Source organism: Pogoniulus pusillus, chromosome 7 (assembly GCF_015220805.1).
Source record: "Pogoniulus pusillus isolate bPogPus1 chromosome 7, bPogPus1.pri, whole genome shotgun sequence".
Lineage (NCBI taxonomy): Eukaryota > Metazoa > Chordata > Aves > Piciformes > Lybiidae > Pogoniulus > Pogoniulus pusillus.
Window position 1 is genome coordinate 39,362,042 of NC_087270.1, and position 21,328 is coordinate 39,383,369.

The 21,328-nt window shown below is 45.3% G+C and overlaps 1 protein-coding gene across 3 annotated transcripts in view; it reads right to left on the reverse strand.

Annotated features, from left to right (window-relative positions):
* The window catches only part of KIF13B (kinesin family member 13B), a 190,703-nt gene that overhangs the window by 20,783 nt on the left and 148,592 nt on the right, over positions 1 to 21,328 (reverse strand). For 2 of the 3 annotated variants that reach the window (XM_064146678.1, XM_064146676.1), the window contains exons 32-38: positions 21,186 to 21,278; positions 19,109 to 19,261; positions 16,342 to 16,419; positions 15,121 to 15,174; positions 13,733 to 13,753; positions 3,564 to 3,681; positions 2,332 to 2,465 (exon numbers count right to left, since the gene is read on the reverse strand). In XM_064146678.1, the coding sequence (XP_064002748.1) occupies positions 2,332 to 2,465; positions 3,564 to 3,681; positions 13,733 to 13,753; positions 15,121 to 15,174; positions 16,342 to 16,419; positions 19,109 to 19,261; positions 21,186 to 21,278 (651 nt within the window). The remainder of the gene's footprint in view (positions 1 to 2,331; positions 2,466 to 3,563; positions 3,682 to 13,732; positions 13,754 to 15,120; positions 15,175 to 16,341; positions 16,420 to 19,108; positions 19,262 to 21,185; positions 21,279 to 21,328) is intronic. The other variant, XM_064146679.1, reaches the window with a different exon arrangement.

Genomic DNA, 21,328 nt, shown 5'->3' on the forward strand with positions numbered 1-21,328 from the left:
TCTCTCTCTCTCCCCACGCTGTGATTGCTAACAGGAGTGAAGCAAAGCTGCAGAGCATATCTATAAAAACCTTTGAAAGCAGTGAGGTGTGTTTGAGACACAAGTGACTTGTTCTATTAGAAAACCTGCAAATAATTTTAAGGTTTCCTTTTATTAATCATATGCAGAGGTCATGGAAATAAACTTTGGCTGCTCTTTGATGCAACCAAGCACTAAGCCGTTACACACTCCTGTTAGCTTTTGGTGTTTTAAACAAAGCAAAACCAGCATTCCTCCTCTTAAAAGCAGTTGTCATCTCAATCAGAATGCTGAAGTTGCCACAGTAACCCATAACATAAATTAAAAATCTCTTAAAATAGATGTCTCTGTAGTTTAAAAACTGACTTCAAGGCAAATAATGCAGGGCTGATCTTGAACAGTGGGAAGGAGTGGGAACAGGTGGTTGTTAGACTAGAGGCAGGAAATTAGGCCTCGCTTCTGATCTTCTCTCTCATTGATTCTGCAGGAATTCTAGCAGTTGTGAAAGGCTCTCACTGCAATTGTAAAGAGCACCTATTTGCATCTTGTGATACCCAGATACCTTCAGAGAAAGCCACTGTCCTAATTTTAATTCTCCAAATTTCATAGATACATGATTCCAGTCTCTACACTAAGGTAAAGTGTTAAATTAGATCAGATATGGCAGTAAAATTTGCTCTATTATTTTGTAGAGAGAAAAAAAAAAGTCTAATCCTGGGCTGCTTCCAAAGCAGTGTGGCCATCAGATCAAGGGAGGAGATTCTACCCCTCTGCTCTGCTCTGGTAAGACCCCACCTGCTCTGTCCAGCTCTGGGCTCTTCTGGGTTCTTCAGCACAGAAGAGACACGGACCTGATGGACCCAGGCTAGTGGAGGCCATGAACTAAGGGGACTAGGAAGAATGGAGCAAAGCTGGAGGTGGGGAGATTCAGCCTGGACGTAAGGAGGAAGTTCTTCAGCATGAGAGTGGTGAGAGCCTGGAATGGATTGCCCAGGGAGGTGACCAAAGCCCCATCCCTGGAGGTGTTTTTAAGGCCAGGCTGGATGAGGCTCTGGCCAGTGTGATCTAGGGTAGGAAGTCCCTGCCCATGGCAGGGGGATTTGAACTAGATGATCCTTGTGGTCCCTTCCAACCCTGACTGATTCTGTGATTCTGATTCTGTGAACAGGCTGCCCAGGGAGGTGGTGGAGTCACCATCCCTGGAGGTGTTTAAGAGGAGAGTGGGTGTAGTGCTCAAGGCTATGGTCTAGTGATGAAGGATGCTGGGATGAAGGTTGGACTGGATGATCCTGGTGGTCCTTTCTAACCATAGCAATTCATAGTGATGAGATGTTGTGCTGAGGGATTTGGGTTAGTCAAGGACTTGTCAGTGTGAAACTGATGATTGGACTCAATGAGTTTGAAGGTCTTTGCCAGTCTAAGAAATTCTGTGATTCTGTGATCATTATCACAAGTCTTGGAAGTGTCTTTGAACAGGAGACTTACTCAGGGACCAAAGCATTGTGAGTACATCTGCTGGAGTTAATGCTAAGGCATAGTTAGAATTTCCTTGTTTTGATGCTCCTATTTTTCCAAGTTCTCATTGTTTAAACTATTAATTCTGTGTTTATAAATACCCTCTGTGCAACTACTTCCTGCCAACTGAAAATCCAAAGAATCTCAGGGAATTTCCCCTTATGTTTGAATATTAATAATACACTTAATATTCATAAGTCATAACATTATTAATTTCCAACACAGGCAGTAGCTTTTTTTTTCTCTGCTTGACCATGCATTAGCTCAGAACACAAAAGCCACATCTGAAGCAGGGGATTTTACACCACAGCATCACAACAAACCCAAAAGAAACTCAAATGCTTCTCTGACATGTGAAGTAAGTAAGAGAGAGAGAACAAAACCAAGCCTCCAAGGTACACAGCAGAAGATGGTAAAAGGTGGCATGAGGCAGGGCGAGGGGCAGGAGGGAATGGTGTATGAAATAATGAATTAAAAATAGAATTACATTTTCCTCTTGGCAATACACAAGCACTAAGTGCACTTCATAAATTTTACTCTTGATGCTGCAACTGGTTTTACCATCAATCATGCTGGCAGTGTATTTGGCACTTCTAAAAAGCCAAGTGGGGTGAGCGTATCGGCGAGTTCAAACAGCTCTGCTATCCCTGAACAGAATGGAGGGGAAATGCATCACAGGGCTTTACCAGGACTAAAAGCTTGGTTTGTGCTGCAACAAGATATAAAATAGCACTTTGCCACCCAGACTAACACCACTCACCAACATTACTGCATAGCCTCCTTGATTTCATTTTTTACCTGCTGTACAAGAGGAGAGGTCTGCCTGCCCTTTTTCTCATCTCTAACAGGAAAGAGAGACTTCAGCAGCTTTGGCATCTGAGGTACAAAAGACTTGACAGGATTCAGATATGAAGCAGCAAGGCTACCAATACCTGTTGGGAAAAAAAAGAAAGATTATGATGAAAGGCAGAGAAACAAGCTCTAAAATATGTATTTACTAAAAAAAATCAAATATGCCAAAATACAACAACACCTTCCAATGGTCAAAGCGTTAGCCAAGGAAAAGCATTGAGTGCCTGCTTCAGCTTTGCGTGGGAGATATGAATTTGGGTAGGTCTCAATCTGTGGCCCCAGCAGACAGAATATTTATGCTGTGAAAAAGCTTGCTGTTTGCAACTGGAAACACAAAGTGCCTTACAACGTGCAGAAGCAGGGGAAAAAAAAAACCCAAACCAGCAAACAAGCAGCGTAATGGAAAAAGGATGCCCAGACAACACACCACTTTAATGACAATTCCAAGACTTACTAGAAGTAAAAGATGAGAAGATCCAAGTTAAGAAAAAGAAAAAATGTTAGGGGCATTCAACTCTCCTTACTCATTCTCCTTTCTTCTACACTACTCCCCCCTGAGAAAACCTAGGCAGACATAGAGAACATCACCACTATGTATCTTTGTGCTCTCAGTTATGTATTAAGGCACAGAGTGCTGCTTCTATTCCAAACCATGGGCAGCCTGTCTTGGTTGTTTTAACTTGTGTAACAGCAGAGTCTGAGTCCAGCTAGCTTTTGGCTTTACTAATTGAACTACTGAGATAAAGACTGAATAGTCAGACCACTTCAAACACGTGGCATTTATTTCTTAGTGGAATTAGTGTCAGATTTAGAGGTAAGGCTTGTTAGAGCCGCATGGAATCTGTGTAGCTTAGCCATGGGTGCTCAGTGATATTGCTGGAGAAGAAATTTCTTTGCATACAATCATTTAGTCTGGAAAAGGCCTTTAAATCATCAACCCTGACATCTTCAACTAGATCAGCTAGATCAGGTTGCTCAGAGCCCTGCCCAACCTGACCTGGAACGTTTCCAGGGATGGGGCTTCTACCACGTTTCTGAGCAACCCAATCTAATGTTTCACCACCCTCGCTGTAAAAAATGTCATCCTTCTGTCTTCCTTGCATCTCTGAAAGCAGCTCAGCTTTATCTGACATTCAAAATCTGTGGTGACTTCACTCCACTTTTAGCAAAGCCTTTACCTGGATCAGGAGAGTGGTTTTGCTGCCCAGAGCCTGGCAGAGAGGTACGAGATGGACTAATGCCTCTACTGGAGTTTGTGGCACCTTGGGATACATCTTGCTGACTCTCCCATCGGCCCTACAGGTAAGAAAAACAAGGTGTATTTTTCACTATTAGCACACCAGCAGGAGTACAGCAATACTTACACACCATGCCAGCCTGCACAGCCCCTCTGCAAAGTTCAGACAGCACAGAGCTGAGGAAAGACCCTTCCCCAGAGACATTTTTAGTTGAAACACCCAGCCCTGCAAAGATAAGCACCCTCAGCTCCCACCAGCATCAAGGCACATAAAAAGTCTATGTATAGACCTAAAAGCTATAGTATTTCACTCAGCTGCACAGCTGCAGTTTGGAAGTTACAACCAAGTGAAAAGTTACAGCCAGATGAAAATAAAATAGCACTGTCTGCTCCAAATTCCCCAATGCTTTCTGTCTGTCTGCTCAGGAAGCTATCACAAGTGAGGTCTGGTTACAAAGACTGTCACAGAGAAGAAGTGAGGACAGACAAAGTTCTGGATAAGAAAATAAATAGGAACTTAGAAGGCCTAAAGGCTGGACATAAGTGTCTAGGCTAAGATAACAGGATGAGTTGATCACAGCAAGAGGAAGCAACTGTGGTACTCTATTTTTTTTAACAGTTTGGAAAACTGAGGTGGAAAACATCATCATGAGCTGCAGACACCAGGAGCCAGAAATATGTTAAGCAAATACAGGTCAGAGTTTTTACATGATTAGTGAATATGAAACCTGGCAATTTTCAGACCTGCAAAAGCTTGAGAGTAGATGAGGGAGGAAGAAACACTGATTAAGAAGATGTCAGGCTATCTGCATTCTCGAGGTTCCTGGATCCTCTGCCTGGGTTTTCACATGGATACCAAGGGAGGTACAAGTCATTCTCACTTTTCCAAAGGTCCACTGTAGTTATCATGTTTCATCTCAACCTTACAGTTCAGAAGCTGGCTGGCTCAGTGACAAAGCCTCTTGGCTAACAGAGGGAATCTCCAAGCCAGTATTTCACACCAGAGCACAAGTGGCAAGGATCTATGTGGCAAAACTGGTTTTTCCTAACTTTATCATCTTGATATGTAAAATAGTTTCCAGATCTCTCTGCAGTGGTTACACTAAGTGACTGGCTGGAGGAGGGTGCTTCTGCTGAAAGCTTCACATGAATGTAAGACAGAACATTGCTTCACCAAATGGAGCACGACATTAGGTGTAGCTGACGCCTCATTTCAGGTAGCTACTGCAATCTGTGTGGTTGTCCTGCAAACATCCGATAGAGGCACACCAGCAATGCTTGTCAAAGGAGTTCCCCCCTGCTGCCAAAGACTGGGCTCTGATAAAGCTACCTGGTGCCAATTTACTTAATTTATAAGAGACCTTAAGGCAATTAACAATCTATGACTCTGTGGATGAAAAGAAATACTACAAGAAGCCTCAGTGTCTTGTGGAGAAGTGAACTACCCTCCAGATTAAGAATTTTCAAAGTCTCACCTTCCCAGCCAAGCTGACACAAACTGAAGTCTGATCCTACTTCTGTTAAAGAGTTATGCTTCAGATCTGTACTTGTTTGGGTTTTATTGTACCTGTATCTGAATCTTGCTTGTTCTTTTAAAAGACCAAACAAAAAGAAGTGCTTTCACAATGAGATTATAGAGCGGTTTAGGTTGGAAGGGACCTCAAGGATCATCCAGTTTCAACCCCCTGCCACAGGAAGGGACTCCTCCCACTAGAACAGGCTGCTCAAAGCCTCACCCAGCCTGGCCTTGAACACCTCCCTGGACAACCTGTTCCAGTGTTTCACCACCCTCACTGTAAAGAACTTATTTCTAACATCTAGTTTGAATCTCCCCTCTTCAAGTTTCAGTCCATTACCATTAGATGGGACAGTGAACATACTAGAAAAGAGACACAAGGGATGGACAGATCTTCTACTTGCCAGATCACAACTTCCATGTGTTCTTCCTGGAGGGATAGGGGGAAATGTGCCTCTTCCAAAAGCTTTGTTCTGTTGGATGTAAGGAAATTATCCAACCTTGGATAGAAAACTGACAGGCAGCTAAACTAGTTTTAACTGTAACGTGAAGTCATGAATACTTCACAAATAACACATAAGCCAGGATAGGAGGAATAGATTTATCCAGCTGGTGGAAGGTCACACTGAGCAGCCCAAAGCAAAAATCATGTCCATTTGGATCTATATTAGTCCCATAGAAAGTCTCCTGCTTTGAATAGCAACTAACTGGTGCTTTTGCAAAGCAGCTCCTGGCTTCAGACCTCAACTAGCTAGCTAACATTTGCATTAGGAGATGTGGAAACAACAGGCATTGCTTCTGTGAAGCAACATCTGGGATACCTAAAGACTAATGGATGTTTGACTTCACTGGAGGCAGCCATCCTGCATGTCAAAATTGACAGAACCCAGGCTGGGACTAGCAGAAATACTAGGGGTTTGTTTAGTCTTGCATTTTGGAGACTTTGGTGCTTAAGACCTTCTTGAAAGTCTTCCTGCTCTATCTTCACAGATGGTACAGCTATTCTACCCAAACTTTCAGCCCTGAACTTAAGCATTATCTTTGACCTGTAACTCATTTGTGTTGTATATCATAAAGCCATGCCCGTGTCTGGAGAATTCTTTCCACAAAATGCTTCTATCAAACAGTCTTTCCCATTCCACTCTGCAGAAACTCTCATTCATGTTTTCTAGTCTTGTGTTTCATCTAGTGCAGTTTTCTTTCAGGTAGGCTTATCACATGCAGTCTTGACTGAGTCAGAGCCACTCAAAATACTGCTTCAGAGTCTGCTTTCTTCTCCTGCCATTTTGCTCATTCCACACACTGCAGCTGACACTGAAAGCCAGCATGGAAACACTGAAAGCCAACAATTTCAGACAATGCACAGGCTGCCTTTCCCCTTCAGGATGGGAAATATTTCCTGAAGTTTCCTTCTGCAGCTCCCACTCATGGGTTAGTTGGCAGAAAAGTCAAAAAATTGGGGAAAGATGGGCAAAAATCTGACTGTAACTCAGGAATTTTTGGATGCACCAGTTCAGTGGTGCTGAATCAGTTAAAAAAAGTTTGGTGGGAAATCATCACCAATCCAGAAATAGTTTGGTTTTGTTCCCTGTCTGGTCTGCCAGGAGCCTGGCAGATGGTCATAGAAGGTCATAGAATCAGCCAGGTTGGAAAAGACTTCCAAGCTCATCCAGTCCAACCTAGCACCCATCCCTAGCCAATCAACCAGACCATGGCACTAAGTGCCTCAGCCAGGCATTGCTTGAACACATCCATTGATGGTGACTCCACCACCTCCCTGGGCAGCCCATTCCAATGCCAATCACTCTCTCTGACAACAGCTTCCTTCTAACATCCAGCCTATACTTCCCCTGGCACAACTTGAGACTGTGTCCCCTTGTTCTGTTGCTGCTTGCCTGGCAGAAGAGACCAACCCCACCTGGCTACAGCCTCCCTTCAGGTAGCTGTAGACAGCAATGAGGTCTGCCCTGAGCCTCCTCTGCTGCAGACTGCACACCCCCAGCTCCCTCAGCCTCTCCTCACAGGGCTGTGCTCCAGGCCCCTCACCAGCTTCATTGCCCTTCTCTGGACATGTTTCAATATCTCAACATCTCTCTTGAATTGAGGAGCCCAGAACCGGACACAGCACTCAAGGTGTGGCCTGACCAGTGTTGAGTGCAGGGGCAGAAAAACCTCCCTTGTCCTACTGGCCACACTGTTCCTGATCCAGGCCAGGGTGCCACTGGCTCTCTTGGCCACCTGAGCACACTGCTGGCTCATGTTTGCATTAGGTTAAGAAAAAGAACTACAGAAGAGTTCTGAAAGCTTCTTTTCTGGAGGACAAGTGACGCCTGATCAGTGTTACTTTTGGATCTTAGTATCACAGCTCATGCAGTAAAGAAAAATGGATAAATGTGACATGTTTTAAACATAGGCCAAATTTAAGTGCTTCTGGAGACCACAGACAATTGTAAGAGCTTTCTAGCTTAGTAGAACACTTGTTCAATGCAGGTAAGAATCAAGTGAATCACTTTCTGAATCATGATTTGTTGAGTCAGAAGTGCCCTTCATTGACTGTTCCAACCAAAATAATTTCAGGCATGTATCTTGACATTCTAGCCCTATTTGGAGAATTGATGGAAAAAACTGGAGTAGGTAAGAGGCACAGCAAAACACCTTCAGAATATTCATTCTGTACAGAAAGAATGGCAATGTTTAGTGGCTCATTCCTTAGGAGAAGCCTTTTTTCTTTGGATCCTTAAGAAATTTTGCTTCTACTTAAAGAATTTGCTAATGAAGGTCTAGCACACAGGAATGTGCACTTGAGAAAAGGATTTGTCTGGCCCTATGCTTAAGGCACGTTGGTTTCTTAAATAAGACTGTCTTTGGAAAGAGTGGAAGGATCATCATTTTAAACTGAAGGCCAGGTTTGGAAGGTGGGGGTTTGAAGAACTGGTGATTATCTGGTCCAGTTCTGCTAAGGCAGGTTCACACAGACCAGCTTGCCCAGGGTCATGTCCGGGTGGGTGTGGAATCTCTCCAGAGGAGACTTCACAACCTGTCTGGGATGCCTGATTCAGTGCTCTGGAGCCCTCATAGGAAAGAGTTTTTCCTTAAGTTTAGAGGGAACTTCCTGTGCTCTGGTTTGTGCCCACTGCACCTTTCAGTGTCACTGGGCACCACTCAGAGGAGTCTGACCCCATCCTCTTGACACCTGCCCTTTAGATGTTGTTAAGCACTGAGAAGATCCTCTTTCAGTCTGCTCTTCTCCACACTACACAGCCTTAGGTCTCTCAGCCTTTCATCTTCGAGATGCTCCAATCCCCTCAGCATCTTCACATCCCTCTGCTGGACTCTCTGCAGTAGTTCCTTGTGACTCTTGAACTGGGGAGCTCAAAAGTGGACCCAGGACTCCAGATGTATCCTCATTAGGGCAGATTAGAGAGGGAGGAGAACTCCACAACCCCTCTGGGCAGCCGGTCCCAGTGTTCTCATAGAATCATCTAACTCCCTGAAGGGAGGCTGTAGCCAGGTGGGGTTGGGCTCTTTTCCCAGGCAAGCAGCAACAGAAGGGGACACAGTCTCAAGCTGTGCAGGGGGAGGTCTAGGCTGGATGTTAGGAGGAGTTCTTCCCAGAGAGTGATTGGCATTGGAATGGGCTGCCCAGGGAGGTGGTGGAGTCGCCATCCCTGGAGGTGCTGAAGCAAAACTTGGATGAGGCACTTAGTGCCATGGTCTGGTTGATTGGACAGGGCTGGGTGCTAGGTTGGACTGCATGAGCCTGGAGGTCCTTTCCAACCTGGTTGTTTCTATGATTCTTTGACCTCTTCTGAATGTACCTCAGGAGCCCATTGGCCTTCTTGGCCACAAGGGCAGACTAATGTGAGCCTCAACTTGAAGAAAACAGCAGACTACTAAAATGTAGGTAAATCAGGCCAAAAAGGGGAGAAATACTTGTAAAAGAAAACGCTGGAGACAACTGAAAGGGTCAACTGTTGTGCAAAGAGCCTGCAGAGGCAAAAGGTAGTTCATGAATGAATGACTGTACTAAACTGGATTGAAAGATAACTTATCTCAGTCTCACAAGAGCTGAAAAAAAAATAGAAGAAATATTAACTATATTAACTTGATGAAGTTCCCAAATTTCACATATACATGTTGTAGAGCACTCTCCCGTGATTGCTTTGTGCAGTCACTAACTGGAACACATGAAGTTTAAGTCTAAGCAACTGGTATGCTTCAAATGCTGTGAATCCTGCCTCTGTCACCAGGGGTGGTGAGAGAAAGGAAGGAAGGCTGTAAATCATTTGCCCAGAGGAGCCATCATTTCGTGAGTATATTTGGTCTCTGCCAAGTCACCAAACAGAGGTCAAGTGACTGAATATAACAAATCAAAAGGAGTCACCTGAAGAATGTGTGTGCTTTGGTGTATTTTGATATAGAGCTGTTTATAAAGTGGTTTATTTCTGTACCTTCTCCTTTGCCTTCCCTTCTTTCTCACATCCTCCATGGCAAACACCAGGGAATTTATTTCAGGTCAGCACTGACATGCACAAAATCTTTAGAGCAAACATGGGTGATGGCTACCTAAGTCAGCTGTAGGCTTTACCTGACAACAATTCTTTTCTTGAAGTTGACAGACCATTAAAATGCTGCCACTGGGTGAAAGAAAGGAATAGTTCTTTTGTTTTATTCTTTTAGCACTTCAGAAAAGGCTTAGGCAAGGTGACCATGTAGCACTTAAATACAAGCACACAGCTGGGACAAAAGGCACTTGTTCTCATGAACAAAAGATGATTCAAACTGATCTGCATGGTACCAAATGGTGAGAAAACTCTGGTTCTCAGTAAATCATAGAATCACAGGAGAGTAGGGCTTAATGAATCATAGAATTCAGTAAGCCTTACTAGATGCTCGGGGTGCATCTAGTCAAAACCCCTTGTTAAATCAGGGCCACTTAGATCAGGCTGCACAAGACTGTGTCCAGACGGGTTTGGAATCTCTCCAGAGGAGACTCCACATTCTCTCTGAGCACTCTGGTCCAGTACTACATCACTCTCACAGGAAATCATTTTTTTATCACAGAACCACAAAATGTCAGGGGCTGGAAGGGACCTCAAAAGCTCATCCAGTCCAGTGTCCCTGCAGAGCAGGATTACCTATACCAGATCACACAGGAACGTGTCCAAGCGGGGTTTGAGTATCTCCGGAGAGAGGGGAGACTCCACAACCCCCCTGGGCAGCCTGTTCCAATGTTCTGTAACCTTCACAGTGAAAAAAATTCCTCCTCATGTTTACATGAACCTTTCTATGCCTCAGCTTCCACCCATTACCCTTGTCCTGTCATTGGGCATCACTGAGAAGAGCCTGGATCCATCCTCTTGGCACTCCACCCTTGTGTTTAGGTGGAGCTTCCTGTGTTCCAGCTTGTGCCCACTGCTGCTTGCCCTGTCCCTGGGCACTGGCAATATCTGCACTCTAGATATTCATCAGCACTGAAAAGATTCCCTCACAGTCTTCTCTTCTCCAGGCTAAACAGCCCCAGATCTCTCAGCTTCTCAGCTTTTCCTCATCAGAGAGATGCTCCAGTCCCCTCAGCACCTTTATAAGCCTTTGCTGGACTCTGCCCAGTAGTTCAGGTCTCTCTTGAACTGGAAAGCACAGAACTGAACTCAGTACTCCAGATATGGTCTTGCTGAGGCAGAGCAGAAGGGGAAAAAACCTCTCTCAACCTGCTGACCACACTCTTACTAATGCACCTGTGTGACTCGATTGTATCTTCATTGGCTTTTGAGCTACAAAGCATTGGAGCTTTGGGAAAGGAAGGATGATTGTCAAAAGACAGAACAGCTACTATGGAAAGGAATTTCAAGAAACACTCATGACACTTTTCACCAGTATGTGACTCTAGTCTGAAAGAGACCTGTAAAACAAGACTGAGGTGCCTTTCCTTCTTTATGCATCTGATTCATCCTTTTTAAGCCAGCTGAATTTTTAACCTTCCAATGCAAGCACCTTCAGACATAAAAATCCAGCTCTGTTATCTTGTATCACCACTAAGAGACTATAGTCCTGCACCACTTGATGTGCTGATGTGCAAGATGCAATAAAACTCATCTTGCTCTCCTGTAACCACATCTGAAGAGATAACAGGAGTAAAAATTGGCTTTTTCTCATTTAAGCAAGCTGTTACAACTTAGAGGTGAGCCCAAATGCAGCCCTGTGAAGCTAATGTGAAACATCCATAAGACTCTTCTGATGTAAATGTAGAAGGCATCTCCTTGCCCTCTCAGCCAGTTAGGTAGCTTAATCTTGCAAGTTCTGATAAAAATGCCAATGCTGGTTTAAATACTTCACGTGGATGCATTCCTCCTGCACTCTACAAGCTCTCTGTGGTGTCAGCACAGAAATATTCTACTGGTTCTTCACAGTGTGCCAAACCCACTCTCATGCTCCACTCCTGCAAAAGGGCTTTTCCAGGACTATCCATCCACATTTGTAGTAACAAAGATTGAACTATGGCTGCAAGAGGAATCTACATCCTAATTCTGGAAACTTCTGCTCTGCCTGCTTTCATAGAACCATAGAATCACTGAGATTGGAAAAGGCCTTTAAGGTTGTGGGGTCCAACCACATGACTTCCACCAACATAGTCTTTACTTCTTACTCTATAACTTAACATTCTTGTTTAAAAGGGAATCAGTCTTGTCTATTTATAGTGGCTCAAGAATGAAGCAGTGTCCACACTTGTAACTTTTATCAGTCCAAATGGTGCATTAGACAGAGGGCTAAGACTCAAGCTTTCCATAAAGCTAAAAATCCAGGTAAAGACAGCAGGAATGTAAGGAGTAATAATGTTAAGATGAAAGAGAAAGAAGAAGTGATGGAATAAAAGGTCAGGAAAGGAATATTCTGATATGTGTTGAGGGCTTCCACTAATGTTAAAATATGCAGACCTGGCAAATTAGTCCAAATCAGGCTGCTGTTATTATCCACAGAATCACAGGCAGGCAGGGGTTGGAAGGGACTTGCAGAGTACATCTAGCCCAACCCCTGTGCCAAAGCAGGGTCACTCAGAGCAGGTTGCCCAGGCACATTTGCAAACTCTCCAGGTAAGGAGACTCCACAGCCTCTCTGGGCAGCCTGGCCCAGTGGTCTGGCAACCTTCACAGAGAAGATTGTTCCTCATGTTTAGGTGGAACTTCCTGCATTCAATTTTATGCCTGTTGCTCCTTGTCCTATCACTTGCCAACACTGAAAAAAGTCTGGCTCCATCCTGCTGACACTGGCCCCAAAGGTATTTAGTTCTGTGATTGGTTATAATGCAATGAACCACTTGGTTAAGATCAGATTAGAATCATTTGTAAGCAACCCCAAATTCCTGGTGAAATGACTCTGTATGACTGCTGGAGAAGACTTCTTTTTCATTACATTTCTCTGCAAGTGACAAAGACATCTAACTTGGCTGAAACTCTGCATATCAAGCTGTTCCCACATCCTTTATGCTGAAAGAAATATGCCTGGGCTCACCAGTGTGCTTTTTGATCTGTGTGCTACAAATTTCACAGGATCACAGAATGGGTTGTGTTGGAAGGCACCATAAAGATCACCCAGCTCCAACCTCCCTGCTATGGGCAGGGACACCTCCTATTTGAGCAACACCAGGTTGCTCAAGATCCCATCCAACTGGTCTTTGCTCACTTCTGGGATTGGAGACTCCACAACTTCTCTGGGTAACCTGTTCCAGTGCAGTGCAGCGTTAGGTTTGTTGAACATTTCATTTTGATTACAAAAGCCTTTGTTCATCTCCCAGTGGAAACGGAACCAGAGATCCATTTGGAACCTGACATTTCTAACAGGGCAGTCTGCACCCACCATGCCCTGAGTAACAAGTGCCTTGATGTGAAGCAAGCTGCAAGCAAGGAGGTAGAGCTACACAACCTCAGCACCATGTTACAGCACTACACTGTTTGTCAACAGCTACATCAACCACAGCGAAGAGCTATGAAGCCTCATGCAAACCACTACCAACCAACTCTAGTTAACCAAAACCTGGTACAACTAAGGGGACAGTCATTAGTCTGAGAGTATTAACATGACATCAAGCATAAACATGTTTTCCATTGGCCCACTATTAATTTAAAACCCATTCTCTCATACAAGTCAAGAGTTGTTAATGCTAAACTAGTTGAAGTCATAAAGGGTTGGAAGAAACTCTCAACATTTATCTCATCTCGAGGATAATGTACACACAACTGGCAAATATTTGCTTGCTTTCATCTCTGTCTTTTGTTTTTCTTTTGAGCCAAAATGAGGCCATTTCTGCAATAAAACTTCACCCTGCTCAGAGAACTGTGAGAAATGGCATTAAACAGCTATAGCTCTGTTAGAAAGCGTAAGATAGACCCAAGGAGGAGACACTTCTCTCATTTGCACCAGTCTCACACTGCATTGATGATAGGCTTATCAATGGAAAAACTTATTTGCTGGGTATTATGCAAACCAGACACCACCAGCAGCATCTTCAAAGCAGAAAGTAGCAGTAAGGCAGCGAAATAAACTTTATAGTGAGATAAAATTATTATCCCACTCATTAGGTGGACCTAATGCATTACCTCTGCTGGCACCTTTAGACTCTGAAATACGCAATGGGAGAAACCATTGAGGGGAAGGGAAGAGAAAAACAGAAATCATTAAGAACTCTGGGCTATAATTTTTACTTTCAAACCTCTAATATTGAAACATTCCAGAAAAGAGAAGTTGCTCTAAGCACTGTATCACCTGCAGATGTTTTAGCATTCTCTCCATGTCTCAGATGTAGCAGATTTAGCAAGCAGTGCTAGAGCACTACATCAAAATTCTATTATTCTGTGCAGCTGCATTATGCATTAAAATGCCTTGTCACCACTAGACTCTCCCTTTGGAAATGACTACAGGCTCTCTGGCCACAGTATCTCAGGAGAAGACCCTTCAGTTTGTCTAGGATTAGGAAAATGTGTTTAAATTTAGTCTTTCACTTTTTAAAGACAAACTTTTTGATCTAGACTTTTTATTTTAAGGAGTGTAATGGGCTGAGTTATCACCCACCACAAGCTTAGGGTTGCTGGGTTCCCTCTGAAGGTCAAAGACTATCTTTCAAAAGTCTCTGTTCTGTCCTAGAGGTGGACCTATGCTTAAATAGGAACTCAGATTTGTTCCTTACCCAGAAGGTTTGCATCCACCCAGGTGAAAGCCTTGGAAGAGCTCCAAAACTTAACAGTGAGACAATTTCCACTGATAAATGCACTGCTGTGTGAGGGCTGGGTATACTTAGAATCATAGAATCAGTCAGGGTTGGAAGGGACCACAAGGAGCAGCCAGTTCCAACCCCCCTGCCATGCCCAGGGACACCCCACCCTAGAGCAGGCTGCACACAGCCTCACACAGCCTGGCCTTAAGCACCTCCAGCCATGGGGCCTCAACCACCTCCCTGGGCAACCCATTCCAGCCTCTCACCACTCTCCTGCTGGACAATTTCCTCCTCACCTCCACTCTCAATCTCCCCACCTCAGCTTTGCTCCATTTCCTCTAGCCCTGACACCCCCTGATAGCCTCAAAAGTCCCTCCCCAGCTTTTTTGCATCCCCCCTTCAGATACTTCAGATCCTGGAATGCCACAAGAAGGTCACCTGGGAGCCTCCTCTTCTGCAGCCTGCACAGCCCCAACTCTTTCAGTCTGTGCTCACAGCAGAGCTGCTGCAGCCCTCTGAGCATCCTTTATCTTGTCTAGCCTGCCATGCTATATCCCACAGCAGTTAGCAGCAGACTGACAAAGGCCTGAGAGCCTTCCAAGAGGCTTCTTGCAGCACACCCAAAGCTACCATGTCCTAGGAGTAGTCCCAAGGATACAGGGAGCACATGGATGTGTCCTTCTACAGGAATTTCTCCTTTAGGCCCCTGTAACTGTTACAGTGGAGTCAAAGCAGACAGACTGAAGATTTGCTGGGAGACCTGCAGGTACTTACCCGGTTACTGCTCAGGCTATAAAGGGGTGCTAAATCCTGGCGACTTGCAGAAAGCTGAAATGGTTAAGCAGAATGATTTCTTAACAACAAGTTAAACAACTGCTAAATATGCCTCTTGACAAACACAAGGAAGGGTGAAAAGAAATGGTTGTGTGGTTGAAACAACTAAAACTCAAGAGGTGAAGGGCCACAGCTTGAGTGTTTGGTTTTGGGCACTTCAGTGCGGGAGGGATGTGGAGGTGCTGGAGTGAGTGCAGAGGAGGGCAACGAGGCTGGGGAAGGGCCTGCAGAATAAATCTTATGAGGAGCAACTTAGGGAGCTGCAGTGGTTAGTCTGAAAAAGAGCAGGCTGAGGGGAGACCTTATTGGAAAGGCCGTTGTGGAGAGGCTGCTGCTGGTCTCTTCTCACAGGTAATTAGTGACAGAACCAGAGGGAATGGCCTCAAGCTACAACTGGGTAGGTTTAGACTGAACATTAGGAAAAAAAACTCCCAGCAAGAGTGGTCAGGCATTGGAATGGGCTGCTCAGGGAAGTGGTTGAGTCACCAACCCTGGATGCGTATAAAAGTCGTTTGGATGTGGTGCTTGAGGATATGGTTTAAGGGTGAACTCTGCAGAGTAGGGCTATTGGTTGGATCTGATGATCCAGAGGGTCTTTTCCAACCAGAATGCTGCTGTGATTCTGTGAAATCCCAATTATTGACCCAGAATGAATCAGAACTTGACAAGCTTGGTTACCACTTCTATCAAAGGATTTCCTTCTGAATTTTGGACAACACCAGACTTCTCTTTCTTAGGCACAACCCCATCACAAAGCTTGAGGTCACTAATTCTTTCTAAACTTGCTTTCAAAGCTTCCAGAGAAAAAGAAGGGGGAAAAAAAGTCTTTGACTTTACAGATACATGAAAAAAATGTAGTTTTCAGGAACAAAAACTAAACCAAACCCAAAACCACAAAACTCAAACCAAAACCACCAGAGAAGTTCTTTTTAATGTTGCTTTGTCATACAGTCTGAATTTATGGGGATGCTTCCAAGCATATGAGCCTGCATGACGAAGCAGATTGTCTCCACTTTGGGATTTATGTGCTCACAAATAGCACAGACAAACAGGAGGGTCAAACAGAAGGAAATTTATTGCTGTGCACCCTGACTCTGGCATCCCAGGGACCTGTTATTGAAAGAGTGGACCTGCTGGCAGGTGCCAGCATGGAGTACTCACCCGATTCACGTTGGGAGAGCTCAGGCTCCTGCGGTAGAGTTTTCCTTTTCCCATTAGCTGCTCTTTTACAGCAACTTCCTGTCAACCACAGAGAAGCAAAACAAAGAAAATATTCCTGATGTGCAAAAATCCAAACTCCAATCATCCCATGATAGTTTTGTCATAGAATCATACAATACAATCAACCAGGTTGGAAAAGACCTCCAGGCTCATCCAGTCCAACCTATCCCCCAGCCCTAGCCAGTCAACCAGACCATGGCACTAAGTGCCTCAGCCAGTCTTTTCTTGAACACCTCCAGGGATGGTAACTCCACCACCTCCCTGGGCAGCCCATTCCAATGCCAATCACTCTCTCTGTGAAGAACTTCCTCCTTTTCTTGTCTATACAAGAAAAGTGCTTCTGAACAGCCTTGTTGCACAGGCTGCTGTCTGTGAAGTCTACTGTGATCTGAAACTTGCATGTAGCAATGGTAGGGGTGCAAGAGTGGCTAAACTTTAACATCTCCTGTACTGCTGATTGGCACATACAGGATTTTACAGCCAGTTCTGATCCTAGGAGGTGACTGTTACAGATGCAAAAGACTCCATTTCCTAGTTTAGCTCCTATTTCAATTCAGAGGGCTGGAGCAGCTCTGCTATGAAGATGGACTACAATAGTTGGGGCTCTTCAGCCTGGAGAAGAGAAGGCTTTGAGGAAATCTTGGAGTGGCCTTCCAGTATCTGAAGGAGACCTACTGGAAGGCTGGGGAGGGACTACTGACAAGGTCTTGTAATGACAGGACAAGGAGTAATGAGTTTAAACTGGCAGAGGGAAGATTTAAACTAGATGTGAGGAAAGGTTCTTTCCAGTGAGGGTGGTGAGACACTGGCACAGGTTGCCCAGGGAGATTGTGGCTGCTCCCTCCCTGGAGGTGTTCAAGGCTGGGTTGGATAAGGCCTTCAGCAACCTGCTCTAGTGGGAGGTGTCCCTGCCTATGGCAGGGGGTTGGAACTGGATGATCCTTGAGGTCCCTTCCAACCTAAACCATTCTATGATTCAATTCCTTAACTAATTATACATGACAGGGAACTTGCTTCCAATACTTGAAGTGCATCATGCTCCACATTAATTTGTAGTGGGCAGGTACAATACTCCAGCATGTTTTGTATCACTTTCTTTTGTGGTTTCATAATTTATATCCAGAAGAACAATTTTCAATAAACACTTCTCTCTCCTCCATTTTTCCTGGTAAAAGGATCAAGTTATAGTGGTTAAACTTAACCCAAACAATGTCTTCCATATTGACAGAACAGGTTTGGTTACTTCAAGGCAGAAAATGGGCACAGGATCTGGCTCTTCATGTGTTAATGTTTTTACAAGTGCACTGATAGAGCATCTGTTCGGAAGGAGAGGATTAGCATCTAGCTAGGAGCATGCTCAGGAATCACAGTAAGGGGCCAAAAGAGACCATCGAGTCCAACCCCCTTGCCAGAGCAGGACCACACAATCTATCTCCACTCACAGAGGAACATAACAAGAATTCATAGAATCACAGAATCAGTCAGGGTTGGAAGGCACCACAAGGAGCAGCCAGTTCCAACCCCCATGCCATGCCCAGGGACACTCTACCCTAGAGCAGGCTGCACACAGCCTCACACAGCCTGGCCTTAAACGCCTCCAGCCATGGGGCCTCAGCCACCTCCCTGGGCAACCCTTTCCAGCCTCACACCATTCTCATGCTCAACAACTTCTTCCTCATGTCCAGTCTGAATCTCCCCACCTCCACCTTTACTCCATTACCCCTGCCCTGTCACTCCCTGACAGCCTCAAAAGTCCCTCCCCAGCTTTTTTGTAGTCCCCTTCAGATGCTGGAAGGCCACAAGAAGGTCCCCTGGGAGCCTCCTCTGCTCCAGCCTGCACAGCCCCAACTCTTTCAGTCTGTGCTCACAGCAGAGCTGCTGCAGCCCTCTGAGCATCTTCATGGCCCTTCTCTGGACATGCACTAGCACGTCCACATCCTTCTTGTAATGGGGCTCCAGAACTGGATGCAGTAATCCAGGTGGGGTCTCAGCAGACCACAGTAGAGGGGGAGAATCACCTCCCTGGCCCTGGTGGCCACACTTCTCCTGCTGCAGCCCAGGCTCTGGTTGTCTTTCTGGGCTGCAAGTGCACACTGCTGGCTCCTGTTGAGCTTCTGGTCCAGCAGCACCCCCAGGTCCTTTTTGTCAGGGCTGCTCTCCAGCCACTCACTGCCCAGCCTGTGTTTGTGCTTGGGATTGCCCTGATCCAGATGCAGGACACTGCACTTGGTCTCGTTGAATCTCCTGAGCTTGGCTTGTGCCCACCTCTGCAGCCTGCCCAGGTCCCTCTGGATAGATCCCTGCCCTCCAGCCTGGCTGCTGCACCACACAGCTTGGTGTGCTCAGCAAACTTTCTACTAGAAACTTCAGAAACCATGACTAAGGCCCAAGCTTTTGCCACACAACTACTTTTTCTGGACCATAAATCAGCAATTCAGGGTCTTTAAAACCAAGCATGGAACCCATAATAGTGCATTTAATATAAAGCTCCCACTCTCATCCATATAGCAGAGAGACTGCAGTGAGTCTCTGTCTGAAGAGACTCGCTTCTTTGGATGCTTGGATGCTTTTGTAAGGCTGAGGTATACACTGAAGTGTTGGATGTGGTTTGTTAGCCCTTGTGTGCACTGCTAAGAGCACCTGCACTGCCAGGCACTGTTCTCAGGAAGCACATGCTCTGCTGTTTGCTATGGCCTTAAACCCAGACCTGGCGCAGGCGATCCAAGGTGAGAATGTTCTCCACGGCCAGCACGCTCCGCAGGTACTTCTCGATGTAGGCTTCGGAGTCAGCTGAAGCTGCATCCTCCACATTGGCTGCCATCCTGGCCAGTGCCTCCCGCTCTTCAGCTCCTTGAGCATCCTAGGAAGATGAAAAGAGATAATAAAATCACATCATGGTGTGTGTGGGGGTTGGACAGGACCCTCTGAGATCATCCAGGCCAACACACCTGCATAAAGCAGGGATGCCTAGAGCAGGCTGAAGAATTTCCCTCTACTCTGAGATCATCCAGGCCAACACACCTGCATAAAGCAGGGATGCCTAGAGCAGGCTGAAGAATTTCCTTCCACTCTGAGATCATCCAGGCCAACACACCTGCATAAAGCAGGGATGCCTAGAGCAGGCTGAAGAATTTCCTTCCACTCTGAGATCATCCAGGCCAACACACCTGCAAAAAGCAGGGATGCCTAGAGCAGGCTGAAGAATTTCCTTCCACTCTGAGATCATCCAGGCCAACACACCTGCATAAAGCAGGGATGCCTAGAGCAGGCTGAAGAATTTCCTTCTACTCTGAGATCATCCAGGCCAACACACCTGCATAAAGCAGGGATGCCTAGAGCAGGCTGAAGAATTTCCTTCTATGGCAAAAGGCTGACAGAGCTGGGCTTGTGCAGCCTGGAGAAAAGAAGCCTCCAGGAAGACCTTACTGTGATCTTTTAGTACTTAAAAGCAGGGAGATTTAGACTGGAAAGAAGGAAGAGGGTGGTGAAACAGGTTACCCAAAGAGGTGGTAGATGTCCCATACTTGGAAACATTCAGATGAGGTTGAATCATAGAATCATAGAATCAAGCAGGGTGGAAGAGACCTCCAAGCTCAGCCAGTCCAACCTATCCCCCAGCTCTGGCCAGTCAACCAGACCATGGCACTAAGTGCCTCAGCCAGGCTTTGCTTGAACACCTCCAGGGACGGCAACTCCACCACCTCCCTGGGCAGCCCATGAGTGGGCTCTGAGCAACCTGATCTAACTGAAGATGTCCCTGCTGACTGCAAGGTGTGTTGACTGGATGAGCTCAAAGGGTCTCTTCCCACCAAAATAATTCTGTGATCCTATGAGGATGCCCAGGATCACATTCAGGTGGGTTTGGAATCTCTCCAGAGAAGGAGACTCCACAACCTTTTTGGGCAGCCTGTTCCATGCTTTTAAAACAAAGTAAAAATCTCCCTGGAAAAGTCACATTTTTAGAACATGCAGGACAGATTCAGTATTGTTTTCCCTTATGCTTGGGGCAGCTTCAAGTGTCTTGGTGGAGATTTCTAAGTACAAGCCTCGTGACACTGAATGAATTCACACCATGCCAATTGCATGAGTGCTCTGTCACAGCCATCTCAAGCTCCACCTGGTTATCGTTTGGTTGGTTTTGAGAGTCCACAGTGACACACTGCCACTTGATAAGCTCAAATGCATTTGGGGTGTTACTTATCCTGTGAGGAAAACACAATTTCAAGTGATTTGCAGAAAAGTGAAATGAGAACATTGCTTGAGAGAGATTTCAACACAGAGTGCTAGATACAGCAGAACATCACAGACAGCATCAGGCAGCAATCAGACTTCTGGCTCTTCATGTGTTAATGTTTTTACAAGTGCTGTGATAGAGCATCTGTTTGGAAGGAGAGGATTAGCATCTAGCTAGGAACATGCTCAGGAATCAAGAGCTGCATAAAGACATCACTCAGAGAAAGCCACTTTGTTATTTTTTACATATTCTCATGCACCCTGCATTAGGCACTTCACATACACATCTTTACTCCCCCTTTTTTCTCTCTCTCTCTAAATTGTTTCTTCAAGGACCTGAGCAAATAGATGCTCACTCAACAAAATACATAATGACACTGATCAGGCACAGGTTGCTGCTAAGTCACAGCATGTAAAGGAATATGCTTAATCTTTTAGAGGAACCATAGCTTATGCTTGCAGCAGTGAGAGCTAGCATGCTCAAAACAGGGGCAAAAACCAGAAAGGTAGAGGCTCTTAGGCAGTTTGAGAGACTCTGATTTCTTATTCACCTCTGGAATATTTGAGACTATCTCAAAAGTGACACCACAGCCAGGAATGGAACTTCGGTGAGACATTCTCCGGAGGAAACTCTGTGCAAAGCCCTGTGAGGAGACAAAAAAAACCCAAGGTGAATATTTCTTGCTTTAAGGAA